Source organism: Pipra filicauda, unplaced genomic scaffold, assembly GCF_003945595.2.
Source record: "Pipra filicauda isolate LSUMZ 115617 unplaced genomic scaffold, ASM394559v2 scaffold102_size2360937_pilon, whole genome shotgun sequence".
NCBI classification, from domain to species: Eukaryota; Metazoa; Chordata; class Aves; order Passeriformes; family Pipridae; genus Pipra; species Pipra filicauda.
The window spans coordinates 1024276-1050812 of record NW_024103463.1 but is presented as its reverse complement, the minus strand read 5'-3'; the positions used below and the strand labels follow the sequence as shown (position 1 = coordinate 1050812).

Genomic DNA, 26537 nt, shown 5'->3' with positions numbered 1-26537 from the left:
CTCTGGGAAGATATTAAACTTTAATCAAATTACAGATTTTGAAATCTACCACCTTGTCTGTGTTAGATTTTTCAAATGTCTTGGCATTTGGTAGCCAATGCATTCAACCTTCATGCATTTAATGTAGTCCTTAGGCCAGACAAGGCCTTAGAATCAATCCTCTTGGATTAGCTTGGCAGAGTATCATTCAGGAGCTTGCACTGTCCCTCCTTTATATTGTGACCTGTAGTGTTGTGATTAGGCTTCAGCCTTCACTCCCCAAAGTGGTATTTGGGATACAAATTGGCTTAAAATACACTGAGTAACACGAGCTGTCAAACATTACGAAGTAAAATGTAGCTTTGGAGATACACCCCTAAATGATACTCCAAATGAGGCTAAGAAAAAGCTGACAGAATGTACTTCAAACACTGTATTTATTACAAAGGTGCATAGAGTTTATGCCATTTGGTTTGAATACTTAATGTTTAACCTACAAACAACATACAAAGCGAGGTTACAGTATGTAACAAAAGCAACAATGATTATCTACTAAATTCAATACAATAAAATATTCTACTGTATTTAATTTCACAAAACATTTCTGAAACAAAGGCACTTACAGAATTAAAACCAAATTAAGATATACTCTTTCAACATTTAAAGTTTTAGTTCCATTCCCCCTCCCTACAGCACTGTGGATAACTAGTGATGTGAAGGCAACAGCTACTTGGAATGACACACATCAGCAGTGCTTAAACTAAAAATTTATGGATCATCTCCTCCATTTTTTCTAAAACCATCCCATTCCTTTAACTGTATAAAAACAAGCTTCAACAAGTTGCAGGGCAACGGGCAAGTAAAATTTGGTCCTACACCTTATTGTTAATGATGATAAATTCACTAACAATAAGAAAAGATCTGATTAACTGCTCCGATTGTGAACTGGATCATTCTCTCTTTTTTCAATGAGTTTTGTAACTGAGTTAGTAACACTGCTGCTTAAGTAGTTCCTTGTGCATTAATGATTCATCTCTTCACTTGTCCACAGTTATCATTAGCACTTGTTCACTGAAGAAGTGTCAATCTTGAGGCTCCTTAACCCTTCCCCTCATCTCCTCCCACCCCTACACACACAGGGGTGGCAATTCGGGACAATCTATTTGGTCTGTGCAACTTCTACACCAAAACTTCACATTTGGGAACCTCTGTTATTGCTGCCACTTCACTTTCCTACTGCCTCCCTCAGGGATGATGACTGAGCCAACCTGACACGAAACTGCAGATTTCCCTTTCATAACCCAAACATCCCATTACCAAGACTGCCACAAACTGATCCGTTTGTCAGAGCAGATGGAGGAGAGAAGAGCAGGGCACAGGAACAACCTCATCAAGCCCCACACTGGGATGCTCTGCCCGTGCTCTGAGAGCTGCTCTCCCTGGCCAGGCTCCATCTGAAGGTGCTGGAATAGTCTCTGCTCTCCTTCTATGTGAATAAACACAAGGGATCTACAGCAAGGGATTTATTTCTGCAGCTACTCAGTGCCCTCCCACACAGAAACATTCCAGGTTCCTAAGGCAACACTTCACCCTCCACACAGGACACACGATCCAGTGTTGGTTGTCTAAGAGTGTAATGAAGCATTGCCTGCTTTCTCAGCTGACAAGGCAGGAAAGAGGAGGAACACAGACACAGGATACATGCTCTGTGAGTGCCTCTTGGCACCATTTCATGCTATTAACTTCAACACTCAGAGGTGTAACACAGGAGCACAGGTTGGCATGAATTTTGATGCTAAAAACTTTCTACCAGTTCCTTCTGAAATGCCCTGAAAACCTTCTTTAAAAAAAAAATTTAAAAAAATTCGGAATAATCCAAAAATAGACTCAACAATCAGGAAGAAAAACAAGGCTGCCTTTGGCAGCAGCAATTTCCACCCACTATATGAGGTAAAATAATGCCACCAAACAATAATATACCTCCAAATGTAAAATCACGGGACAAATGGCTCAATGGCCTCTCCAAAAAAAGTAAAATCAGTGTAAAAGATATGTTAAAATTATGCATACAACTAACTAGATAGCTCTATGAGGATTAAAAACATATTGTCTATCAATGTCAGAAAAGACAGAATTGTTGAGGACAGCGAAAAAAAAAAAAAAAAAAAACAACAACAAAAACCACCTTATTTGTTTGAGCAATACAAAATTTATGGAGCCAAAAGCCCCAGCAGTGGTAATAGTCATGAGGATGTCTCAAGATGTTTCATGGCTGAAAGCACTACCTTCTGAAAAATATATTACCTGGCTGTGACCAAATCCCTGCTTTCCCTGTCTTCTCATCTTCTGTTCAGCTTTATGGGAATGTTGAAGACAACAGGGAATTTTAATCCCTGCTTCGTGTTGGGCTGGGATTTCTTAACCCTCCCTGCATTTTGTTATTCAAATGCAGACTGAGTTTATAAAGGTCTAGAATTCTTAGGTTCCTGCCATATACAGTTCCCACTAGAGACAGTGGCAAACCCTAAGCATCTGAAAACCCCAATCTACTGCTGACATCCCATCTCTCCTGTAAAACAAATTCCCTCCCTGTGATGAGGCAGGACTGAATGCTGGCAGGTATTTCTGCTTAAAATGTGGTTAAACTGCTAATTTTTCTTCCAAACCCATCACAAGAAATGACTGGAGCAAGCTTGTCCAACAACACCTCAACAAGGAATACTTGTCCAATCATTTTTATGAAGAATTTTCAAGTTTTCAGCTTTTGAGATATTTGGTCTGTTAAGTGGCAGAGAGTTTGGATTTGTTGTTAATTCCTAGCTCTAACACCCAGTGGAGGCACAGTTTTAAAGCCTTCAAATTGGGAAAGAAAACAAGGAAATCACCAACTCGTGCTATTTAGAGCTAGTCCAGAGACAATTAAACATGGTTTGCTACCCCTTACTGAAGGCAAATGTGTTGCAAAAAAGGAAAATTCCCTTTTGAATGGTAAATGAAATGAATTAAATGGCAGCTTACCTAACAATAGTAGCTTCAAAACAGGTAGAACATATGTAACATGTATCAGGTAGTTTCTCAGAGGTTAAGTTTTTATGTTTTAATACTGTGCAAAAGATTGCTACAGCTTTGGGTGTTTGACAATGCTCATATTAGACCAATCCTTTCAAAATTATTGCACAGCAAATGTAATTGTGGTTCTGTATTTCTGAAGTACTCCTTCTTCATGCTTCTCACTGTATTTAGAGCAAAATCTCTTTTTCTATTTGCTTGAGGTATAAATGAACAACTTCTGCAAGACAAATACTCCTTCCTCGGAGCATTAAACATACTGAATTACTTTGCACGTTATTTAGACAAAAGATTGCTGTCTTCAAGAAAAATATACTACTGGTGCAGGGTGTAAACAGAACAAATTATATTTTGAAAAGTTTCATATGCAGAAGCACAGTAGAAGAGCTTTTCAATAGGTGGGTTTCTGAGGATCCATGTAAGCAGGGTTGTAAGGGGGCTGGCTTGGGTAAGGGGCTCCAGCACCAGCTGCAAAAGCAAAACACAAAGCAAAAACAGATTTATAAAATGTACATTCTGAATTCTACATATAAAATGGCAACTTCTGGTTTCAGCACACGATTAAGAGGTTCAACTTATCCAGCATCTTAGTTGGACTTGAGAACAGCTTGTGCTCACTCAGAAAGCATCTGCATTTCAGAAGTGAAATCATAAAAACCTTCATTCTTGTGGGATTTTGGGCTTTTTTTGATGCTAAGTATACATGTGAATTATGGCAGCCACAAGCTCATGGTTTGCCTTCAGGGTAGAACCTAGTCCAAAAAATAAAAAAAAAAGGGAACAGATCTGGTCCAAAAGAGAGCCAGTGGAAGTCAGGGTTGCACAAACAACAGGATACACCTGATAGTGTGCCAAGAAAAAAAAAATAAACCTCTGGGCAAAAGAAAAAGGACTAGAGAAATCAAATTTTAGGATTCCTTCAGGGAAAATGCTTTCCTCCTAAGTGTCACAGAGTTAATTAAAAAAGTTAAAGGGAGAAAAGTATCCCACCACTACTGAGCCATTGAAGAGTTTAACTCAGACTCTCGGAAGGCAGCCTTGTTTTCCAGTGTTGTGAGACAAGCTGCTCTCAAGTGGCACCTTGGTTTTCAGGTCTGGCAAACAGCACTAGTTCAAGTAATGCAGCAGCTGATTAGATCCCTGGAAAGTTGTAAGTGTTGTTATCTCCTGCTGATCTTGTAAAGTGAGTGGGTTTGGCTCCTGTTTGGCAGAGCAGGTATCCTCTCCCCAGGGTGTGACCTAGTTAAGAGCCTGCTCCTTGGTTAATAGACAGCAGAAATGAAGGAAGGAACTCTCACAATGAGACATTCTCAGCTGGCAACATGGAAAGTGCTTTGGTATGCTCCCAGAAATAAAAACCCAACTTGTTCTAAGAACTAACAAACCAGCAACAGTTTGAGAAACCAGAGGGTAGAAGTAAAGTGGCTGGTTTATTGGCTCCCTCACACGAAAAAGATGAAGTCAAAGCACTTTGGCTTAATCCCATAAAACCCACAGCCTCTTTGGCATTTATAACAGAAAAACAGACTCAACAGGGCTGCCAGGTCAGTGTTTCCACATGTGGGGCTGGTCTGCACATTATTAATGTACTATTTCTAACTGGTCTGCAAATGCTTCAGACCATGAAAAGCCATTTTATATTTGAGTTGTCCTGAAAGTTACTTTCCAAGGGCATTTATCTGTTGATCAGGACTATACTTCACTTGTTACTTAGAAGAACAAATAATGTGGTTTGTAAGAGGGCTTGAAGATCCTAGGGCAGGTAACAGCCTAGTTTTGGCTCCTCTCAAGAGCCAGAAGCCAATTGTTCAGAGAACAACTGTTACCAGCAGAAGTGGGAATTAGTCATTGCAACAATAAGGCTGCATGAACACAATGCTGTGAAAGAAAGCTGAAGAAAAAAAGATTCTGGTAATTCCAACTGCTGGCTGGCAACAAACTGGTCTGAAGTTGATCAGACTTGGTATTCTCTAAACATAGTGACAAACTCCTAAAGAATACCATCTGTATATAGATTGAAACACCTCATAGAATGGTTTGGATTGGAAGGGACCTCAGAGATCATTCAGTTCCAACCCCCTGCCATGGCAGGGACACCTTCCACTAGTCCAGGTTGCTCAGAGCTTTATCCAGCTTGGCCTTGGACACTTCCAGGGATGCCCACAGCTTCTCTGGGCAACCTGTGCCAGGGCCTCATCACCCTCACAGGGAAGAATTTTTTCCTTATATCTAATCTAAACCTACTCTCTTTTAGTTTGAATCCATCCCCCCTTGTCCTGTCACTGCATGCTCTTACAGAATAGAGCTAGCAGATATTAGATTAGAGAGGGTCTGCAGAATCACCCAACTCCTACATATATCTGTTAATTGGGCTTTGATTTAACAGGAAATGTCAGCTGCACTAGGAAAACATTCTACTGGCTCCACTGACAGTCCCACACACCACTTTGCCAGTACAGCTCCAGCTCACACCTCCTCTGGCAACGCTTAACATAGAAACGGTGACGAAATTTCCATGAGGGTGAATTACAGCACCCACCATAAGTTGAGTTTTACATCATTTGCTTACACTTACGTTAATAAAGCCATAGAAAGTAAATGATGTAAATAACACAAAATTGGCTCCAGAGCAAGTGTCTCTTAGGCTGTTTAAGAGCTGAAGCAGCTCTCAGTGCTGCCTTACCTGCCACCGTCTCATGATAGGCCGGCGGTCCCGAGGGCTGCATGGGGTAAGGGGGAGGATACTGTGCAGGGTACGGTGCTACCGGCATTCCCGGCTGGGGCTGGATGGCCACGGGCTGGTATCCTTGATATGGAGCTGCTGGATAGCTGGGTGGCACTGCTGGTTGTTGGGGATAAGGAGCGTGGACCACTGTAGTGGTAGCAGTGGTGGTCACAACAGCTGCACGCAAGGAAAAGAACACGGTTAGTGCTGGTGGTCCCAGGAGATCTCCTTCAACAGCCAACCACGGGAACACAAAAAAAAAAAAAAAACCAAAAAACATTCACCCTTAAGGTCAATTCCTCACTTCAAACTCGGGGTAATTTCATTCTCGAAGTCCCACCATGGATTTAGAACCGTGTGCCTCTAAATTTCCTTTCCATTGATCTCAGCGCTGGTGAGAGCCTTCACGTGCTGGGAGAGCAGCCAACTCACCTCCGGGTGCCTCAACCACCAAGAGCAAAAAAACCTTTTTTCTTGGACTCTTCTAAAACCAGGAACTCAACCCTGCAGCCAAGTTATCTATCATTTGGTGAAAGACTGGAAAAACTGCTCATTTCAAAATGTTATCTGCTTTTAAGGACTAAGGTGATAAATATCTCCTTTATCAGGTAAGGAGCTTCCTTTTATGTACAACTAATCCATCCATGTATTTGTACCTCTTTCTCTACATAACAGTCAGAAAGGCAAATACACATTTAATTCATTGATTTTTGTAGGAGCTGACATTGGATTATTGGTTCATATCTCTTATTGGAATAGGGAGAATTAATACTTTCTAATAAACTGCAACAATTTGGTTTTTTTAAGACATCCTTCATCTTTATGCTGCAATTACAGACTTTGCTCAAGATTGCACTGTTGCAGTCCTGAGCCTCTTCTTTATTTTTCAGGTATATTTTTAAGAGACAGAGAAAAATTTTAAAAGTTATCCTACCCCCCCTGTTTACCTGAACAAAAAAAAAATCCCAAAACAACTCCCAAACCTCCCACCCTGGGGAGGGGGGGGGGGAGGAGAACTTCTAAATTCTCAGAAAATATTCCAAAACATCTCTCTGCAGCTTCACATCCTGAAGTGGCTTCTTTTTAATGTTTAGGCATTGCAACTTCTGAGCAGAGAGGTAAGGCAAGATAATTTTTACCTTTTGTAGGAACACTATTTCCTGGGGGCGGGAAAAGAAAAAGTCTTGTTCCCAGACGTGACAAAGAAAATACAGAGGTACTCACGCCGTGGTCTTCGACATGCTTTGTAGAGACAGCAACAGGAGCAGGTGAGGCACAGAATGATAGTGATGACAATCACTGCACAAACAGTAACTCCAATCGCAATGAGGGTTCCAAAACTGCAACAGAGAGACCATCAGAACTGATAAGAGTCACTCCTTAACCAAACCTCCTGTAGCAAACACATTGCTCCACCTCCAATCTCTTAGTACTTCATGCACTGGAATAAGAAACAACTGTGCAGGGCAGTGCTGCAGGTCAGGTCTGCTGAGGCAGGGGAAGATGACTAACCCCTACCAAGGGGTCTTTGGTCCCTCTCATTTAATTGTGACTGTGATTCTTGGTTTTTTAGTGTAACTGTGTGTCCCTTTATGTATTCCAAAAGCTTACAGCAGTTAAGGTTTCAAAACCACGAGTTCCACGACTTGATTTCCCAAGCACTGCTTGCCTGCTCTGAGCACACGGGCAGCCAGGCCCGAAAACAAAGCACACCGGGCTTTGGGGTGACAGAAAGGTCTTCCCACCTTCCTCAGACCTCCCAGTCCCCAGCTCCAGACAATCTCAGCACTCAACAAACAGACTCTTGGCAGGTTCCTTGGCATTTGTACACAGCTGTTTTAGAAGCCATGTTTCACACAGCCTGGAAGATCTGAAATTCTGCAAACTTTACTGCCACAGCAAGTATGTCAGGCTACATCATGGGGGACAGAAACACTGCCTAGAACTCCAAAACCTGGCATGGCAAGGCCAAAGATTACACCTGCTTTGACCTCTCTGATGAGCATCAAATGATGGAGGCAGACAAACAGTCACCTCTGGAAGCTTTACAAGTTTACCACACAGGAGAGAAAAGGTATCACAGCAAAGCCCAGTGACAATTCCCTTTTAAGTGTTAATGCCAATGATGAGTTTCTTACTGTCTGAAATCAATAAAGTCTTCCTCCCATGGAAGCCAAAGTCTCCAGCATTTTTATTTCTTAAAAAAAAAAAAAAAAAAAAATGCACCATGCATCAGTTTTGGGAACAATTGCAGGAAATCAGTTTTAACGAACAACAACCTCTAAAATAACAAGCAGAGAGCTGGTTTTGTATCCATCCTGTTTTCACTTCTTGGTAAAAATTTTGGCTACAGAGCTCTAGTTCTTTCCTGCTCAGTTTCCTGTTAACAGCTTTAAACAAAACCACACACCTCCAGAACCTCCAGCAATTTTCACTTGGCTGCCAAACAGCCACCAAATGGGAAAATCGCTTTTGAGTATCAGTGACACTGGAAGGTTAAATAATTGCCAAAAAAAAAAAGAGGCAAAATGCTCTATCCTTAGCCCAAATTTGGAAGACCTCACCTCGTTCTTCTAGAGCAATTTAACCCTTAGTAAGCTGAGCACTGACTGAACGTGAGCACTGAAAAATAAACCAGGTTCAGTTTAAAATGCATTTTCCCCCCCCCTCAAGAGAGGCTCCATCAGTTTTATTCTATTTCTGCAACAACTAGAAGAAAAAAATTTGGGTCTAATCTCTTTCAAAAATATGAGCAAGAATTTTATCTAACTGTAACTCCATCTAATTTGTGAAGCACTAAATACAACGTTGTGGACTGAGTCACGAAGTACTAAATATGATAGTGTGGATTGCCTGCAGTCACTGCAATTCAGCATTTACATGTAAAACAGGAAGCAGGAACTGCTGCAGCCTCCTGAAGTCGCAGGAGCCATGTCAGAAACGCTGCCAGGAAAGAAAACAGACCATTGCAACACAGCTGCAGGATGCAAAGATGCAACCATGTGTCGAGGAACATGTGCATGTTTTGCCACATTTATCTGCAACTTTACAGAAGTTTTTTCATATGCTGACCTGCAAATCCAGATGCTTTCCTAACCACTCAGCTTTTAAGTGCTCCCCCCATCCTCATGAGCATTAGTTTCATTTCAGCACTGTAAGTTCACAGCCAGTTCATCTCCACCAAAAAAATCCCATTTCTTTCAAGCCAAGTATAAAAGGGAGGTACAGGTGCAATTTCAAGAGAAGGAGAGAAAGAAGTGTGTGTGATGGATTTGTACATTAATCTTAAATACCTGATTGCAGTGTTCACAATAAACAGCCTGTGACAAACCACAGACACCTCTGGAAACTGCATGACAAAAAACATCAACTGCAGTTACTGATATTTGTGGAGCAGCCAAGTTTTCTTTCCTCTTGTTCCCACTTCTGCATCAGCCCTGAGGGAGCTCTCTCACTAGGGAAGTTGACTTTATTTCCACTACACACAGTGATTCCCAAGCAACATTAGAAGAGACAAAGGAAAAGAGTCCTCTGGGTTCTTCCTTCTTTCCTCAGTAAAGAAGGAAAAAAAACAACAAACCTTTTTGCTAGTGAGCTCTGCCAAGGAAAGAAATTCTTGTGTCAAGGGAAGAGATTAAGACTGACTAAAATTCTTCACTTTTACACACAAAGAAATTCTTTGAACTTCAGCAGAGGCTGGGCAGAATCAAACATACCAAGGAGATAAAGTGGAGCAACATTTACTCATCATAAATTACCCAGCAGAGCAGGAAACTGGCAGAGCCCCCTTATCTCCCACGACCAAATCCAGTTCTGATACGAGCACAAGCCCATCTGCAGCCAAGCTGGCCATGAACAGATAAAAATACCGGCCATGGGCTCCATTTATTTATTTTTAATAAAAGTTTTCTGTTCAATGAAGCACACCTCGTATTTACTACCTAGAATAAGGAATGTAATAAAAGCAAAGCTAAAAGAAAACCCAAAACACCACGTCCATATTTTCACCAAGTTGTTAGGGACACCCTTGTGCCTTTGCATCACTTGTCTGCATCTTTGTTAAATGACACAACCGCAGCACTGTGACATTTTGCATCCATCTTTTGGAGAGCTAACTATATTTGAAGTACAGGTGTGTCATGTGTGTACACTGAGTGTGGTGCTGTGTTAAACACTGATTCAGTTCTAGCCACTGAAACACTCTGTGATTGCTGCAGACCAAAATTACAAGCCTTCAGAAACAGCCCAGTGGGTGAAATAACAGAGGAGTCAGTTCTTCTCAGAGTTTCCTAAGGAGTGTAACAGCTGATTACTGGCAGACGTTTTTATCACCTACTTCACAGCAGATAGTTTTCTTGCCAGCGCTTGGGCTCACACAGACTAATGTCTTGGAACAGCAGAAGGTAGCAAAACATTTACACAAAACAAAACTGTAAGTGCTATGAACTTGTAAGTCATGTCATCAACACTCTCGACACTGAAGCGCTTCAAAAATATTTTTTTTTTCAAACTATTTCTATTTACAATCAAAACTAGAGATACCCTTTTGGAATTTTTGCATGGTCAGGCAGAATCTTATTGTAATAACGTCTTTTTACTGTACAAGGAGTACTGTCCTGAGAACTTCTTGAGCATTTAAGGGATATCCCACTAGTAAAACTATTGGAAAAAAGTGTAAGAAGCCCACCACTAAGAGAAGATGTTACTCAAGTGAGGCCACAGTGATCCTCAGCATACTTAGTGAACCATCTGTGCTTCAGGAGACAAGATATTCTGGATATGTATAAAAACTCTCTTGCAGAGAGCTTATACTCCTTTCTTAAAACTACTCTTTAATTTAATTGCTTTCATCTGATGAATCCACCTAAAGGATTCTGAAATTATTTGAAAAAATAATGATAATTTAATTACCAACTGTTAGCATTGTACACAGATGACAAAGAACTGACATGAGGGACTGTAGCTCACAGATTCTTCCCCTGAATGGTTAAACTGAGAGAGAAAAAAAAGCCAACCAAAACTGAAAGCACACCTTCCCCTCTGCATTCTGCAAACAAACGTCAGAGAGCAGAAATCAGGGTGGCCACGGCACCAGATCAGAATGCTCTGGTGAACAGAGGTTTCCAGACACCCACATTATATATATCATAGACTCTAAATAAAGCACACAGAGTTATTAACAGTTTGAGCTCAGTCCCTGCTGTTTCCTGCCTCTTTCTCTTCGCATAAAAGGGAACTTTTGCCAGTGATTTAGTAAAAAACCAAAATAGTGGTTTTACTGCAGCAACGATAAACTGGACTTTTCATAAAATGTATGGGAAAGTAAACATGGAGAGACAATGCCCTGCCCTTTCCTACCCCCACCTCTCGCCTGCCTTGCCCTCCTCCACTCCTGCCCCTATTCTCTCACCTTTGGAAAGCACTGAAGTGTAGTGAGAACGTTTCACAGCCTCCCCTTACTTTTAAGGCTGGCTAATTATTCAAAATATCTATCAGCTCATAAAAAGGGAGTTCAGTGATTAGTGCCTTTTGTTACTGAATGAGATGTAATGGACATATTAAAAATGTGAGAATCAAGCCCGGGATCTAAGTAGTACAATCTGTAGAAGCTAATTCTCAAGGCAGTTGTTCATGTTGGAGATTTCTACCTTCAATACTGTCAAGTGGAAAAAAAATACTTCGAGGTTATTTAAAGCATTTTAAAATATCCAAGTTTCAATTCCAGCAATGTATTTTTAACTCTCCTAAGTAGTTTGAATCACTTAAGTCAGCGACATTTTCTGAGTCCTGATGTAAAGAAAGTTTTTGCATATCTATGCACTGCAGTGTGTCCCACTGACAAGAAATTTTGTCTTCAAAAAGAGAAAACATCCCAGTGAACAATGAGACCACCTAGTTCTGAAAAATTAGTTAAAGCAGCCTATTTATTTCACAAGTTTTAGTCTATTCCAAGATTTGTTCCATGCTTGGAGAAACATGTTGGCAGGGTCCTTTTCAAAAGCGCTGCTGCTTTTGAAAACAAACATTTACAAATACTGAGTTATGGCTGTAGCATGGGGTGGTCTGGAAAGACTTCAATAGATAATTTAGGCCATTCCTGAAAGCAAAAAAAAAAAAAAAAAAAAAAAAAAAACAACAACTGAGTATATGCATATAATTCTTTACTGTTCCAGAAAAGGATACAGTTCCCAGAAAGGTGATAGGATGGTAAATGTCCAGGCTTGCTTTGACTGAGTTGCAGGGCATGACCAAACAAGTCCCCAGAGAAGTTTATCCAAGTCCAACATATTAGTCACAGCCATACAATGCCACATAATGCCTCTAAAGCTTAGCAGGAAAATAAAGGATAAACTCTTATTTTAAAAAAAAGCAATATGACTTCCCAAGAGTCTTTCAGAGGGATTAGTTTTTACAGCTTTACTAACAACACACTTCCTCGGTTTGATGTCTTAGCAGGAAAATTCAAAGCATCAGAACCATTTTCATAGAGATTAACAGAAAAACATTTACTATTACAAAGAAAGCAAACCCATGGAAAACACTGGCCTGACTTTAAAACTTGGTGAACTGATCAGCCTATTTTAGCACAGCTGGGTTTTGGGCCACAGGAGCTTCAGCACAAGCAGACAATCAAAATATACACCATAGTAAAGCCTCCTAGTCCAGGTGCAATCACACCATGGTCTCCTCCAGATGTTTTACCTGTGAGCCACCTCCCCAAAACAGGATCTCTGCAGGATCAAGAAGTTCCCAAGTGACTCTTGTGGTGGGCAACAGGCAAGCTTCAGACTCAGACCGATATCAGCATGGTTTCAAAATCATGAAATCTTGCTAGTGTCATCAGACTGGCAGGTCTGGGTAACTGCAAAGTCATTTTATAAGCTATGCAATGCAGTGAAGTGTGGGCTGGAACTGTGATGTCTGCATCGGTTTTGCAGACAAATGTTAACTCAAGTCAGCACTTGAGGCTGTTTCTCCTGGGGTCCTGCCCACGTACAGTCCCCCAGTGTCAAGAAAAGAGTTTCATCTTATTTTGACTGACCCACCAGTGTGGTACCAGCTCAAATCATCACTGATTGCAAACTGCATAGACACTGAGTAACTGCCACTGGAAACCCCCAACACTTAGCACAACTTGCCATAGTTCTTTCTGGGTACCCTCAAGAAAAAAAAGCAAAGATTGCAGCAGGAGCCCCCCTGAAACAACTCCTGGGACACCTCTGCTCACCTGCAGTGTAAACAATCCTGAGCTACGTCCTCCAGAGTCCACCCACGGCGGAGCACAGCCCAGGGACCCTCAGCACCAGCCAAGCCAGCTCTGGCCTGAGAACCCATCCCAAAGGAGCAACAATAATGCCATGGGAACCCAAGAAGCCCTGGAACTGCAAGAGTGTTATAGGAAAACAGAATGCAAGAGTCTTTTGAGAAGTTTGCTAAATATGTACTGAATGGGGTCCTTTTTCACTTTGTTCAAAGAGGAAGCTGATGTGGGTTACTTTAAGCCCAAAATAATAAACTTTAATTTTATACACAAAGACCTGCTGGAAGCAAAGCTAATTTTTTTTAAGACACTAAATTCTCTTTTCTTTTTTCAAATAACATGAAACAAGTTTAGCATAACATGTTCTTAAACAGCCTATATGAGAAAGTGGCAGGGAGGGAACTTCCTGGAGTTTGTGGTTTTACACAGACATCCAACACCCTGATCCAACAGGTTATTATAAAATATGTATGCAAGCATCTCTTCTTGGTCCATAAACAGTGCACTTGTACTAAATACGTCTATTTACATAAATCCCTTTGTAATCCACACTAAAAATACAATTTTCCGGTGAGGTTTCCCAGGAAACCTATTGTTGTACACCCTGTAGACAACTGAGACTAATTGTTATAGGTAAATGGAACATTACAATATGCACATAACAAGGGGAGAAGCCAGAGCTGCATTCAGAGGGACTGAAGTCTTTTATCAACAGTGGAAGAATTAACACTGCAGCTTCATGCAGGACCCTCAGCATATAAACTATCCTTAAACACAACGTAAGGCCTTTGCTCCTGTAGATGGTAAATAAATTTTAAATGCTCTTTAGTGGTACAAAGAGAAATTGATTACAGACACAGATATTTAAGGCAAGCAAAGTGAGTCAGTTCCCCTCCTACCATCAGGATTCCAGTTCAATGACACACTACGGTTACCCCCTGCCCCAACTAAAATTTGGGACCAACAGTGGGTCCCATTTGGGCAGTGGGAAGGATTTTTTTAGGTGGTTAATTGAATTAATAGAACAAGTTCAACTGAAAAAGAAATTAAGTGCCACAGAAAAATTTTCTCCACAAAAACTGCAATACTCTGAATTTGCTACTGCCAATACTATCCAAATTTTAGAAAGCAAATTTAAGCACCTAATTAGAAACTAATTTGGTTAAAGAGTTAAAGGATTTTTTTCCTGGCAAATTGCAACCTGGTGTATGACTTGCCAGACACACTGAAACTGCAGTAAAAGGAGGTTTAGACCAGGTCACACCCACCTGCTTTGCTTGCTTTATAACCCAGCTCTCATAGGAAACACACCTCTGTCTTTACCCACACTACTCATATGCCATCATACAAAATCATATGTAAAAGTTAGAAACACTGAGTTTAAGCAGCAGCAAAGTTTAAATTAGATAAATTAACTACCCTATACTACTATGAATTGACATCTTGCCTCACTCCCCCCCCCTCTTTGGGAGTTATTACTCATCCAGCAAACGAGGATCATCAAGGAAAATATCACACTGCACAAAAGAGAACAGACCTCTGCAGCAGAGGTCACATCTGGCCAACTACTACTACTTTTAATTGGCACTGATCATTAACAAAACGTTCACCAAAAAGTCACAAAAGTGACTGATGACTGGTTCCTTCCACAATTTAAAAAAAAAAAAATTAAAAATAGAGGGTTTAAAGTTTACCTCTCAGTGGAATTGAGAACCAGAGATCATGCTAATAAGCACAGAGGCGTATCACATTAAAAATGAATGGTATAAAATGTTTTTAATAAAAACAGACTTTGTCAAAAGACTGACCTTTGCACAATTGTTAATTTCCTAAAATTAAACTCATTTGTTCATTTCACAGAAGACCCTACAGCTGCAGTTTTAAAAGGCTGGGCATTGTCCTCCTCCCATAATACACAGTTTAACAACAAATAAGTCTAATAACAAACGACACAGTCTATTGCAAATACATCCAGCTACATCTCAGGCCATGGTTATTTTATGGAAGTATATGAAAAGGCAGAGTTGGAGCTATATTTGGAACCCACATGCTCAAACTTTCCTATATCCTAATAAATAGCCATGGTGATCTTTTAAACATGTTTTTAAAGAAGCCTTCTATGTCTCTTTCTCTAGGACCCTTCTCTGAGCGTTACCACTTTCACAAGCTCTCTCCATAGTCAAAAATTTACTGTTTTCAGAGTTCCATTGTGTAGAGAGGCACAGCAAAGCCCCCCCTTCGAGGGAGTATTTGTAGGTACATACAGTCAATGAATACACAGCCACAGGAAAATTAACTCCTGAACACAGTCCAAGCAATCAATCTCACGCTGTCTTCGCAGGCTCAGGCCAGGTTGCCTTGTTTGTTGCTGCCCAACAGCCTCCTGTCGTTAGCAGAGCACGCAAACCCAGCCATGCACATCTGCCTCTTGTGCCAGGACAGCGTTTTTCAACCTCCCCTTCCTCCCTGGTTTCTGAGGAAACGAACCTGGGGGAGATTTAAGCCCAGTGCCTGCAGCTGCTCTGCCGGCTTTAAGGAGCTCCTTCAGCAAGAATGAGGTGAACACAAAAGCAAATGCTCTCCACTGCAAGCAGACCACTACAAATTGGGCAAGCTTACATTTACTTTTCATGCCAGTAAAAAGCACACAAACATTTTTTTTTAAGCAGCTTCAAATCCAAATCTCGGTTGTTTCCAGGCAAAAAGCTCACATTCCTTGGCGAGATTAGCCTGTGCCTGAGCACAAGCCTCTCAGAACAGGCTCTATGCTGTTTAACTCATTTATTACATAAAATACCAAGGCCCAGTACTGGAAGAGAAATTCTCTGCTTATTGAATAGAGACTGCTTACATTTCCAGAAGTTCTTTTTCCAATTTTCATGGAGTTTCCCTCTCTGTGGACATTCAAAACCCACCTGGATATGTTCCTGTACAACCTGCTCTTGGTGACTGCTGTGGAGGTGGGGTTGGACTAGATGATCTCTTCAGGTCCCTTCCAACCCTAACAATTCTGTGATTCTGTAATAATCTTCATGATTTATTCTCTTACCCCTGCCAACCTATTACAGATGCTGGAGTACCCAAATACTCTGGAAAGTGTAAACTGGAGTCCCTGATAGTGATAGGGGAGGAGGAGAAATGGGTTATAGTTCAATATCACAGTATTTTTGACCTTGTCTGTGGAGAAAACATAGCCTTGAAGACACCTAGACTGAGAGAAAGCAAATTAGGATAATTATATCTTCCACTGTTAGAGATGTACCGGTTTTGCCAAGTTTTGCCTGCAGCAGACTATTCAGATGCTGCATCTCAGCCAAAGGCAGGCAGGCAGAATGACATGGATCTTCTCCATTTCACAAAAGGACAACTAAGCCACAAGGCAACAAATTGCTCAGCCCCTGACAAACCCCAAATGAGCACATCCCCAGGGCAACAAGGCTGGTCTGTCTCTGCTGGCCGAGGCTTCCCAGGAAGTTGCACATTCTGCCTCCCTCTTCCCATCACATAAGGACGAACAGCCTTTCCTCAAGCATTACTGGATCTGTTACACAAATCTGCTGCAACTTCAAGGCACAAATTAATTCAGAAACAGAGTCCAATTAACTGTGTACACAGACAATGTGAAGTTTTGTTTCCAATTAGAAAACCTGGTATCAGCTGCCCCAACTACATTATTTTCTTCTGTAACTCTTGATACAGATGTTCTGAATTGTTCTACCTCCTTAAACACTCAAATACTTCACAATTACTTGAATTGTTGATGTGAGTCATCTAATTTCCTTTTCCAGTAAGGAAAATTGGCATACCAAGGCTAAATAATCAAGTTACCAATGCAAATTATAACAAGAACTGTACTGGTGAATCGGTGCTCTGCTTTTTGCACAGTTTCTTGAAACAAGTATACTATGTACAGCAGAATGAAAGGGGAAAACTAACTAAATTAGCCTTACTGCTCACAATCCATCTTTGAAACCAGGGCAAAGCAGGGAAAACTCAGTAGTCCAATTAAAAAGGGGGGGGAACCCCCTGAAACAACTTCCAGTGGTAAATCCTTCCCACAGTGCATTCTCTAGCATCAGAAATTGTAGAAATTCCTTATGGTCACACCTCACATGCAAGAAAAATGGTGGCAAATTTAGCAAGTTTAGTGGTATAAAACCCACTCCTACTCCCTGACCTAAAAGCTCCACAGTATCTTTAAGGACTGATCAACAACAGAAAAAAAACCTGAATCTGAGTTAACCCTGACTTTTATACTCTTCCTAGAATGCTTCCCTTTGCTTCCAAATGCAGCATTCTGGGAAGCAAAGTGCTTTCAAGTACTTAAAAGTGCATTATTAAGACACTCCAAAGCAATGTAATTTACTGTCTTTAAAAGGTCCAAAGACCACTGCTTGCACTGTGAACACTTAACAGGATTGCCCAAAGTGCCTTGCACTCCTGCCTCAACAGCACATGTATTAAACACTGAAAGATGCTAATATTAAAGGATAATAATAAAAAGAAACCTACAAAAAACTGGTGCTTTGCTCGCACTTCTGCAGAAGACCCCAGAATAAACACAGCCAAGAAGCAACAGTAGAAGCAAACTAAAAACTCCCGAGCCAGACAAGACAGAGAACATACATTCCAGCATTAACCCTTCCCTTGGGAGAAGAGACACCACAGGGTCTAGTAGCAAGTCCACGGGTAGTTTGTGAGAATCCCTCGGAGAGGGGAAGTTCTCTTAAAAACCCAGGATTTATGAGCAATGTGTCAGGGTGGTAACTCAATCTAGAAATAAGCTTGAGGCAAGAATGGGGAACTAAATGCTTTCTGACCTGTAATGCCAGGAAACCATCACCTCCTCCTTTTCAAGGGCAGTGCCAAAGGCAGTATTTGCAACTCACGAGAAAGAACAGGGCACTAAAGGAAGTTGCCCTTTGTTGCCTCTCCTCACATTACAAGTGATTTGAAGAATATGGTTATCTTGTTGGAGATACAAAAAGATATCTCAACTGACATCAGACCTTCTTTCTACATAATAAAGTATTAAATAAACATAGTCATCAAGGAAAAATGCAAAACCTGACTTTTAAAAGAAATTGGCATGGAGAGAGAGGGTGGAGCATACCTTGCAGGAAGGAACCAGGGACAACTCTTCCAGAAGGAATACAGCTTGCTACTTGGTTAAAACAACATGCAAAAACCTCAACACACCACACAAAACCCTGGGCAATGTCTGTAACAAAACAAAAACCTACTCGGTGTCCTGCTGGCTGCGGTCACAAACAGTCTCACTCACTGCAATTCCCAGTGTTGAAACACTCTAAATGGGACACCTCAGTCATAGGTCATTTGGGAAAGTTCTGAGATGTGGTTTTCCTCTGGAGTCACATCCGGGTGGCTTTTGAAGGACAGTACTTCTGTGAGTAATCACCACCCTTCTAATAAAATTGCCTAACCAGAAAGTTTGATGTTAAGTCTAGGCCTTTGCACAACACTAATTTTTCAAACCTGCAATGTAACTGAAAGGGAAAAGCAAAATCACCCATTTTCTCAAGCTGAGACATCCATGATTCTCTTTGTCAGACATTCCATAGCCAAAACCAAAGATAATTAAAGCAATTTAAGTGCTCCTTCCTAAGAGAGCAAGGCTGACTGCAAGATAAGGCTCACGGCAGCTGTCCTGCAACCACACATTTGAAGACAGGGAAGATCAGCCTAGCTCATAGGAAGGAGCATCCCTCCTCCAAAATATTTGCTGTCTCAGCCCTTTCCTTATGGAAGACACCTCACCAAAAGCGACCAAGGCTCCAAGACAGCCATGGACCCCCCGCACACCGCCGCGGCAGCGCTGCCTTTAGGTGCCTCCAGCGCGGCTCCTTCCTCCCGTGCGGAAAAGATGCTTTCGGAGCTACCCAGGGCGGGGGGCTCCGCCCGGCTGTGCCGCGGAGGGCGCAGAGCCCCGACCCCGCGGGGCGATGCCGCCCGCACGGCCCCGCTCGCCGCCGGTGCCGAGCCCGCGCCCCGCGGCAGCCCCGCCGGAGGCAGCGGGAGCACCGGGCGGACCCACCGCGGCACGGTGGGGGCCAGCCCGGCTGGCAGGGTCCCCCCGCGGCCGGCCGGCCCCGCCCGGAGCCCCGCTCGCCCCATGGCTTACCCCATGCTCGCCGCCGCTCGCCCCGCGCCCGCCGCCCGGCCCCGCGCACGTCACCGCGCCCCGCACCGCCCCTTCTTAAAGGGGAGCCCGGGTGTCCCTCCCGCCGCCCTGCGCCGCTCGCACCTACGCACGGGCATCCGTCAGAGAGCGCTCGGCATCGCCGCGCCGCTCCGGTGTCTCCAACGTAAAGTGTTCCTTATTCCAACATGGAAGTGTTGGAGCAAGTCCAGAGCGGGTCACGAGGCTGATAAAAGGATTGGAGCACCTCCCCTACGGACACGGGCTGAGAGGGCCTTGAGGGGAAGCCAAGTGCCCAGCTGAAGGAATTTGGTCTGTTCAGCCTGGAGGAGACTGAGGGGAGACCTCATCGCAGTTACAGCTTCCTCGGGAGGGGCAGAGGAGGGGCAGGCACTGATCTCTGCTCTGTGGGGACGAGTGACAGAACCCCAGGGAACAGCCTGAAGTTGTGTCAGGGGAGGTTTAGGTTGGATATTAGAAAGAGGTTCTTCTCCCAGAGGGTGGCTGGGAACTGAACAGGCTCCCCAGGGCAGTGGTCACTGCACCAAGGCTGACAAAGCTCAAAAAGCATTTGGACATGTAGTGTGACTCTTAAGGATGGTCCTGTGCAGGGCTAAGAGGTGAATTAGATGATCCTTGTGGGTCCCAACTCAGCATATTCTGTGATTCTGAGTTGGAGCTGTTCAGCCTGGAGAAGAGAAGGTTGTGTGGAGACCCCTTAGCAACTTTCTAGTACCTGAAAGGGCTTCCAGGGAAGCTGGAGAGGGACTCTTTATCAGGAACTGCAGTGATAGGACAGAGTAATGGGTACAAATTGAAAGAGGGGAAGTTTCAGTTAGACAGTAGGAAGAAAGTTTTTACTGTGAGGGTGGTAAGACACTGGAACAGGTTTCCCATGGAGGTTGTGGCTGCCCCAACCCTGGCAGTGTTCAAGACCAGGATGGATGGGGCCTTGAGCAAACTGATCTAGTAGGAGGTGTCTCTGCCCATGGCAGAGGGGGTTGGGACTAGGTGATCTTTAAGGTCCGTTCCAACCCCTTAACATTCTATGATCTACCCCTGCCCTCTCTTCGTCATCTTCCACACTGTGAAAAGCTGACACGTTTTTACAGCAGGACTCCTGTCATCACTGACATAGGCTTAAAGGAATTTACTTTTGCCACAGATTGAAACAGAAGGAGAAATATGGTTAAAAACTTAAGGGCAAAAGATGCCAGAAAACCCAGGAGATACTTCAAACAAAAGCAGATTCTCTTCCTCAACCACTATGGATTTTCTAAGAGTACAGAGCAAAGAGTAACGGCCATAAACTAAAATGGGATGTTCCACCTCAACGTGAGGAAGAACTTCTTTTCACTGAGGGTGACAGAGCACTGGAACAGGCTGTCCAGGGAGAGAGTGGAGTCTCCCTCTCTGGAAACATTCAAAGCTCAACTGGACGGTTTCCTGTGTCACCTGCTCCAGGTGACCCTACCTGGGTGGGGGTGTTGGACTGGATGATCTCCAGAAGTCCCTTCCAACTCCAGCTGTTCTGCAATTCTGTGCTAATGCTTCAACCTCGTGTTTAGCAGGGAGGATATGGACTATTCCAGCACAGATTCATGAAATGGTTTAGGCTGGAAAAGATCTTGATTATCAAGTACGACTGTTAACCCAGCACTGCCAAGTCCAGTGTACTGATTACACAATGAAGAATTGCTAAATAAATCCCATTTTAAAAGCTTGCATGGCTTACCTGAGGCCAAGAGGCAAGTCATCATCAGGGTCCTGAAAATCCCCCAGGTCTGAGTCAGAGATCCTGTAGCAAGAAAATTCCATTTTTGAGATGAATTCATGACTTATTCAAGTTACCTGGCTAAGTTCCACACGCTCATGAAAAGTAATGTACACCAAAAAGAGATTCATATTGTCATCTGCGGCACTAAGAGTATGGATCTGACATTTGCCAGACAAAGACCTTCCAAGACAGTTTTGCGAAGTCCAAAAAAACCCCCAGACCGTTCATTGAGATGACAATAGATTCAGAATAGTCATGGATCAATGTACTTACTGAATTAGTGATAAATAACTAAGGTTGGCCACTGATTAACAACTCATGCTACATTAACAAATCCAGCTTATCACTAAGATTACCTTCACTGTTAATTAAGCTTAGTTTCACCTGGGTATGCTGACAGGCATCCCTGAGGTATCTCTGCTTTGGGGAGGAGAGAGGAGCAAGCACAGCAACTTGTCTGCAAAGTGGGGTTATATTCTCATCCTCTACATGGATGATTAATTTTATAATATCAATTTTATAATGAGGGTTTCTGTTACCTTCAGTCAAACTGAGTTATAAGACTTATGGCTGAATCAAAGGCAGAACAGAACTGTGACACTTCAGTGTTGCTCCCTCCTCCACCCAGCTGGGGCAGCAGTAAAGGCCGTTGGACCTTTGCCTGATAGTCTTTGTTCCCACCAGCACATTATAGCCACACATCACTAGGTCCTCCAAGGACCAGATTTATACTTCTGACAAGGACTGTTATGGCTTGGTAAGGGGAAGCAAGGCTCACATCTCCATACAAAGATCTGGGTGGTCTTCTGTGCTTCACAGAGACAACACTGAGCTGAGGCCAACACTTCACCCCAGACATCACTCACAGGTTAAGCCTTGCTTGAGCCAGCTGCAAGATAAGCAATGGCTCAGCTCATGTTTGTGCTCAACCAGCCTCATCAATTCTCCACAGCAAGGCTGGCGGTTTTCCACATAATCCACACTGTGACTACAGACACAACTCCACAGTAGGTGGGTTTAGAGTGTGTCCTCTCTCCTCATCTGGCATGCCTTTCATTTGGTAACATTCTCCACCTGGAGTAGGTACCAGTGGTACACAGCTGGCATCCTAAACCCAAAGCATTCTGAAGTGTGAAGTTATAGCTTTCAATAACAAGGACTTCACACAGGATATACTAATACTGACAATGATAATCATTACAACAAACATTACTGCATGTTGTATCGGGCCTCAGAGCCATCCCACCACAGTAAAACCAAGAATATTAAAGATTCATTCCAACCAGCTCTTGGACATCAATTCACGGATTTTTTTGGTTGCCTCATCTTCAAACTCGGTCTTGTCAAACTTATCCCAAAATTCTCCTAGTTGGGCCTCTTGAATCTTATTTAGAAGATCTCCTGGGACAGACATCCTGGAAGAAAAATTAAATTGGGTATAAGTATCTGAAAATGCTCAAGAAGACACACATCAGTTCATGCATCAATTTACCCACCTCACTATTCCCATTTTACAAGTTACAAGCATTAATGCTGATCCTGGACAGAGCCAAATATAGAGCTGAAAGATTCCTTAGAAAGGTTTAACCATTAAACTGTGTATTTTTGTCATTTAATGACAGAATTATAATCTGTTGTATACATTCAGTTTGCCTCCTACCTTCCATTGTGTAGAACACACTGAAATTGTTCAGCAAATCTTAATATTACATTAGAGCAGCAGAATCGATTTGTGCAACTTCCACAGCAGAAGTCAGGACAGGATTGTGCAGGTTGTTCTTTGCCAGAATAATCAATATATGCCTGACAATCCTCACCCAAAGCTGAAAAGAGTTATAAATCAATAGTTAGTAACTAAAGAAATAATCATATAAAGTCTCTTTCTTATACTGATCAGCGTACCTAGGTTAACACTTAAATGTTACGATAATTTTGGTTAGGTCTAACAAACCCAATATTTCCTTTAGTGTATAGCAAAGGCAAATATTCCCCACACAAAGTATCATCTTCTTCAAGCAGCTCTATCCAAGTGTTCACACAGGCACAAAGGACTAAATGCATGCAAACATACTTATGAGATGCTGGTGATATTCTCTTCACTGCGTCTGACAGTGGCTACCAAGTTACTGTAAAGACTCAAAAAAGCAACATGAGTAGCCACATATGCTAAAAATACCACACAAGTGCCATGATCAGTTAGAAGAAAATGTTAAATTTTCCTAGAGATTTGACTTCATGCAAATGATGCAACACCACCACATTCACTGCAGATTTGGATTTCCATGGGACTTAGGTGTTTCTGCCTGTTGCTTCGTTTTCTTCACAGAAGATCCTAATCCTGTTAATCCATTGCATAAAACAGATGTTGTACAACAGAGATTTTTAGGACTAAAATCAGCCTAGTGGTGCCTTCCCACTGCAAGCATCAACTGGTGCAGCTACAATGGTAAGGAAATGGGGATGTTCATGTACTAGGATGGCTTCCTTAGGGGACACCCCATGCTTCTCAGCACTGCACTGGGCTGATACATTCCTTAACAAACTGGCTGTTTCCCCTCTCTCTTTACCCTCCCAAACCCAAATTAACTGCAACACAAAAACGGCATATCAAAAGCTTCCAACTGTCACATAAAAATACTTCTCAAAGCTTAAGAAAAACTCATTTCCCGAGAAGAGTATAACTTCATTTTTCAGTGATAAATGCTGCAGTCACATGGTTTCTATTCCTCATTTCCCTTCCTATCACATATTGCATTAAGATGACATACCCTGATATTTTGCTCCCAAACCACACTCCATCCAAAAAGTTCAAATTCCTTCAAGTGTAGTTGTTCAGAGAAAGTAAACAAGAGGCAAAGACAACAAATCCTGTTCCTTCAGTAGAAAAGTAAGGGGTATTTTTCCTGGAGTATTTAAACTGATTATAGCATTTGAAAATTCAGTCTTGACTCTCTGGCATCAAGACGTACCTAAATATTTCAGCCAAGGATAAAAAGAAAAAAAAAATGTTCCAGGGGTTAAATGTGGAGGTTCATTAAACAGAAACAAAGAGGAACTTCTGTACCAATACCACAGTACTTCGACTAACAGGTTTACACAAGCTTATGGCTGGTTTATCCCTCCTGTATCCCCTATAAGGAAACGACAGGTAGCTAAACTGATTCCAACACACCTTGTGAAATTACAAACAAAACAAGGCAACCAAGACAATTCCTCCCTCCATCTCACAATTGTGCTACTGCAGCACAATCAAATAACAACGAAAACTAAAGGTCTAGGCCAGTTCTCAGGCGGCTGAGCCGCGCCAGCAAGGGCTGAGCAGACCAAAGCAAATATTTCAATGCCTCTACTTTGTTCCTTGCTTCTTCCATCAGCTGTGGCCCCTGTTGGATACTTCCTCAATTGATTTGATTCACCAGCTCATCAGCAGATCAACCTATGGGACTTTTTTTCCTCAGATGGTTTTTTGATGGGTTACTGATTTGAATCACCTCAGAAGAGGCCCGTTGTACACCCAACCCACCACTACAGAAGGGCTGAGCCTGAGGCAGGCAGACATGACCTCCTATTTTGGTGTATCTGCTACTGAGGGGTTCAACCTACCCTGCAGGACAGCAAGATGATTTCACACAATCAGTACCACATCAACCCTTTAACAGACTAACCGAGTTCCATCTTGAGAGCAGAGCTGCTAAACTTTTCCCACCAAAAGTCACCAACCATTCCAGTAAGAACACTTCTAACTTCCAATTTTATTTATTTGAGGCCATACAGTTACTGCTGTAGCACTGTCATGGTGAGTCAGCTTAAAAGACCCTTTTTCTGGTGGTTACCCCTCAAAGTACTTACAGATAAAACTGACTATTTCAGCCACACGCACTTCAGATCACACCCTCCCAGACAAACTGTGATCCTGGACCACTCTGACTAAATTAAATGTCTTCCTGCATGTCACAATCACCTTTCCTGCACATCTGTGCAGAATATGATCCCTCAGATGAAGTGATGCCACTGATGCATACAATATCAGTAGTGCTTCTCCTTTCCTGAGACTTCACCTGCTAAGTCCTATGCTCGCATTTGCTTTTTCTCATCACAACAACAAAGCTGGGGAAGAGCACACGGTCCATCCTCTAAGCACAGTAACAAAATAGCTACAGACAGGACTACTGAAAAAAAGCCCAGTTATCAATTTTAGCATTTGACAGCTACGTATGAACACTATTATCAAACAAGCTTCCATAAGCAGTGCTGTTTATGCAATATCATCGCTTAACACCTGAGTATGTCTATTATCTTGCTGTAAAAGGGTAGAATTTACTGGGGGGGAAGAAGGGGGAGTGACAAGGTGAAGGTTTTTAACGGGATGCATCACGAGTGACCGGCGGCCGCGTCGGCCCATCGTTTCTCTGCAGCAGCCTTACCTGAGCCACCAGCAGCCCGTATCACCAGGTGGGGCCTCACGGTCACTCCCAGGCACTAATTTCTGCCGGCTAACGCAAACCCACCTCACTTCCCGCGGAACTTTTCCCCCGGCGAACCCAAAGCCGCCGTGCCACCTCCCGCCGGCGATGGGGCCACACGGCTCCAAAACCACGCGTCCCTGGGCCCCAGCCCCGGCACGGGCGGCCGAGCTGAGGGGGCCGAGCTGAGGGGGCTCTGCCCTCAGCCTGGGGCTCACCCCCGCCGGGGGCTCCGGCCGGGTCCTCCCGGGGGACGCAGCCCCGGCCGCGGAACCGCCTCAGGAAGCGACACCGGAGCCCCACAGCCCTGCCCCTCAGCGGTCCCCCGCTCGCCGAGCCCCCGCCCCGCGCTCACCGGCCGGCGGCAGCAGCAGGAGGAGGCTGAAGAGGCCGAGCACGCCCCGACCCAGCGCCATGAGCGCGGCAGCTCCCCCGGGGTGAGCGGGGATGGGCGGTGAGCGGGGCGGACGGATGGGCGGGACGGCGGGACCTGACCTCCGACTGCCCGACCCCCCTTTGACCGTGTGTTAGGTGGGCCCACAGTCATTGACAAACATCTTGCGGCTGAGGCAGTCCTGTTGTCTGCAGCCCTTTCGTGGCGGGAAGTCCGGCTCCAGCCGTGTGGGATAAGTAAGTCCGGCTGAGGCTGTGAGGGATAAGTCCGGCTCAGGCTGTGTGGTTGCTCTCTCTGTGTAGTCCCAGGTGCTCCAAAGACTTAGGCAGGTCCAGATTTGTGACTCAGAGGAAGATCTCCTGAGTTCAAGAACTTTCCCAACGTGGCTTCTAGGAAAAAAAGCCATTTCTTGAGCTCCACCAAATGGTGAAACCATCTCCACGTGTGAATTGTGGATTGTTTTCCATACCTGACCTCGAGTTGTGTGTGAGCTCAAGGACTGTGTCAAGGAGATGGTTGTCATATTTGCAGAGACAAGTAAACAGGGGCAGGAGTGGAGAAAATCAGTTGATTTACAGAAGTGAATTATTCAGTGAGTCTGCAGGGTGTAAGACTGTGCCCCAGTGCCCGATGCTAAGATGGAAAGACTGTGAAGCCACCTGTCACAGCCATGGGAATGGCTGACATCCAAAGAAAGCTGCTGAGTTTT

General features: G+C 43.3%; 2 protein-coding genes across 2 annotated transcripts in view; one reads left to right on the top strand and one right to left on the bottom strand.

Annotated features, from left to right (window-relative positions):
• Nucleotides 1–26171, bottom strand: SHISA5 (shisa family member 5). Its single transcript, XM_027735027.2, has 7 exons — nucleotides 25790–26171; nucleotides 22632–22794; nucleotides 22255–22386; nucleotides 20930–20992; nucleotides 6998–7113; nucleotides 5732–5950; nucleotides 1–3516 (listed from the first exon to the last, which is right to left on the bottom strand). Exons 1-7 carry the CDS (start codon nucleotides 25848–25850, stop codon nucleotides 3440–3442), a joined length of 831 nt encoding a protein of 276 aa, XP_027590828.1. The 5' UTR covers nucleotides 25851–26171; the 3' UTR covers nucleotides 1–3439.
• The window catches only part of RNF123 (ring finger protein 123), a 52620-nt gene continuing 51682 nt past the window's right edge, over nucleotides 25600–26537 (top strand). The window contains exon 1 of the mRNA XM_039378283.1: nucleotides 25600–25871. The gene's annotated coding sequence lies outside the window, so the exon portion shown is untranslated. The remainder of the gene's footprint in view (nucleotides 25872–26537) is intronic.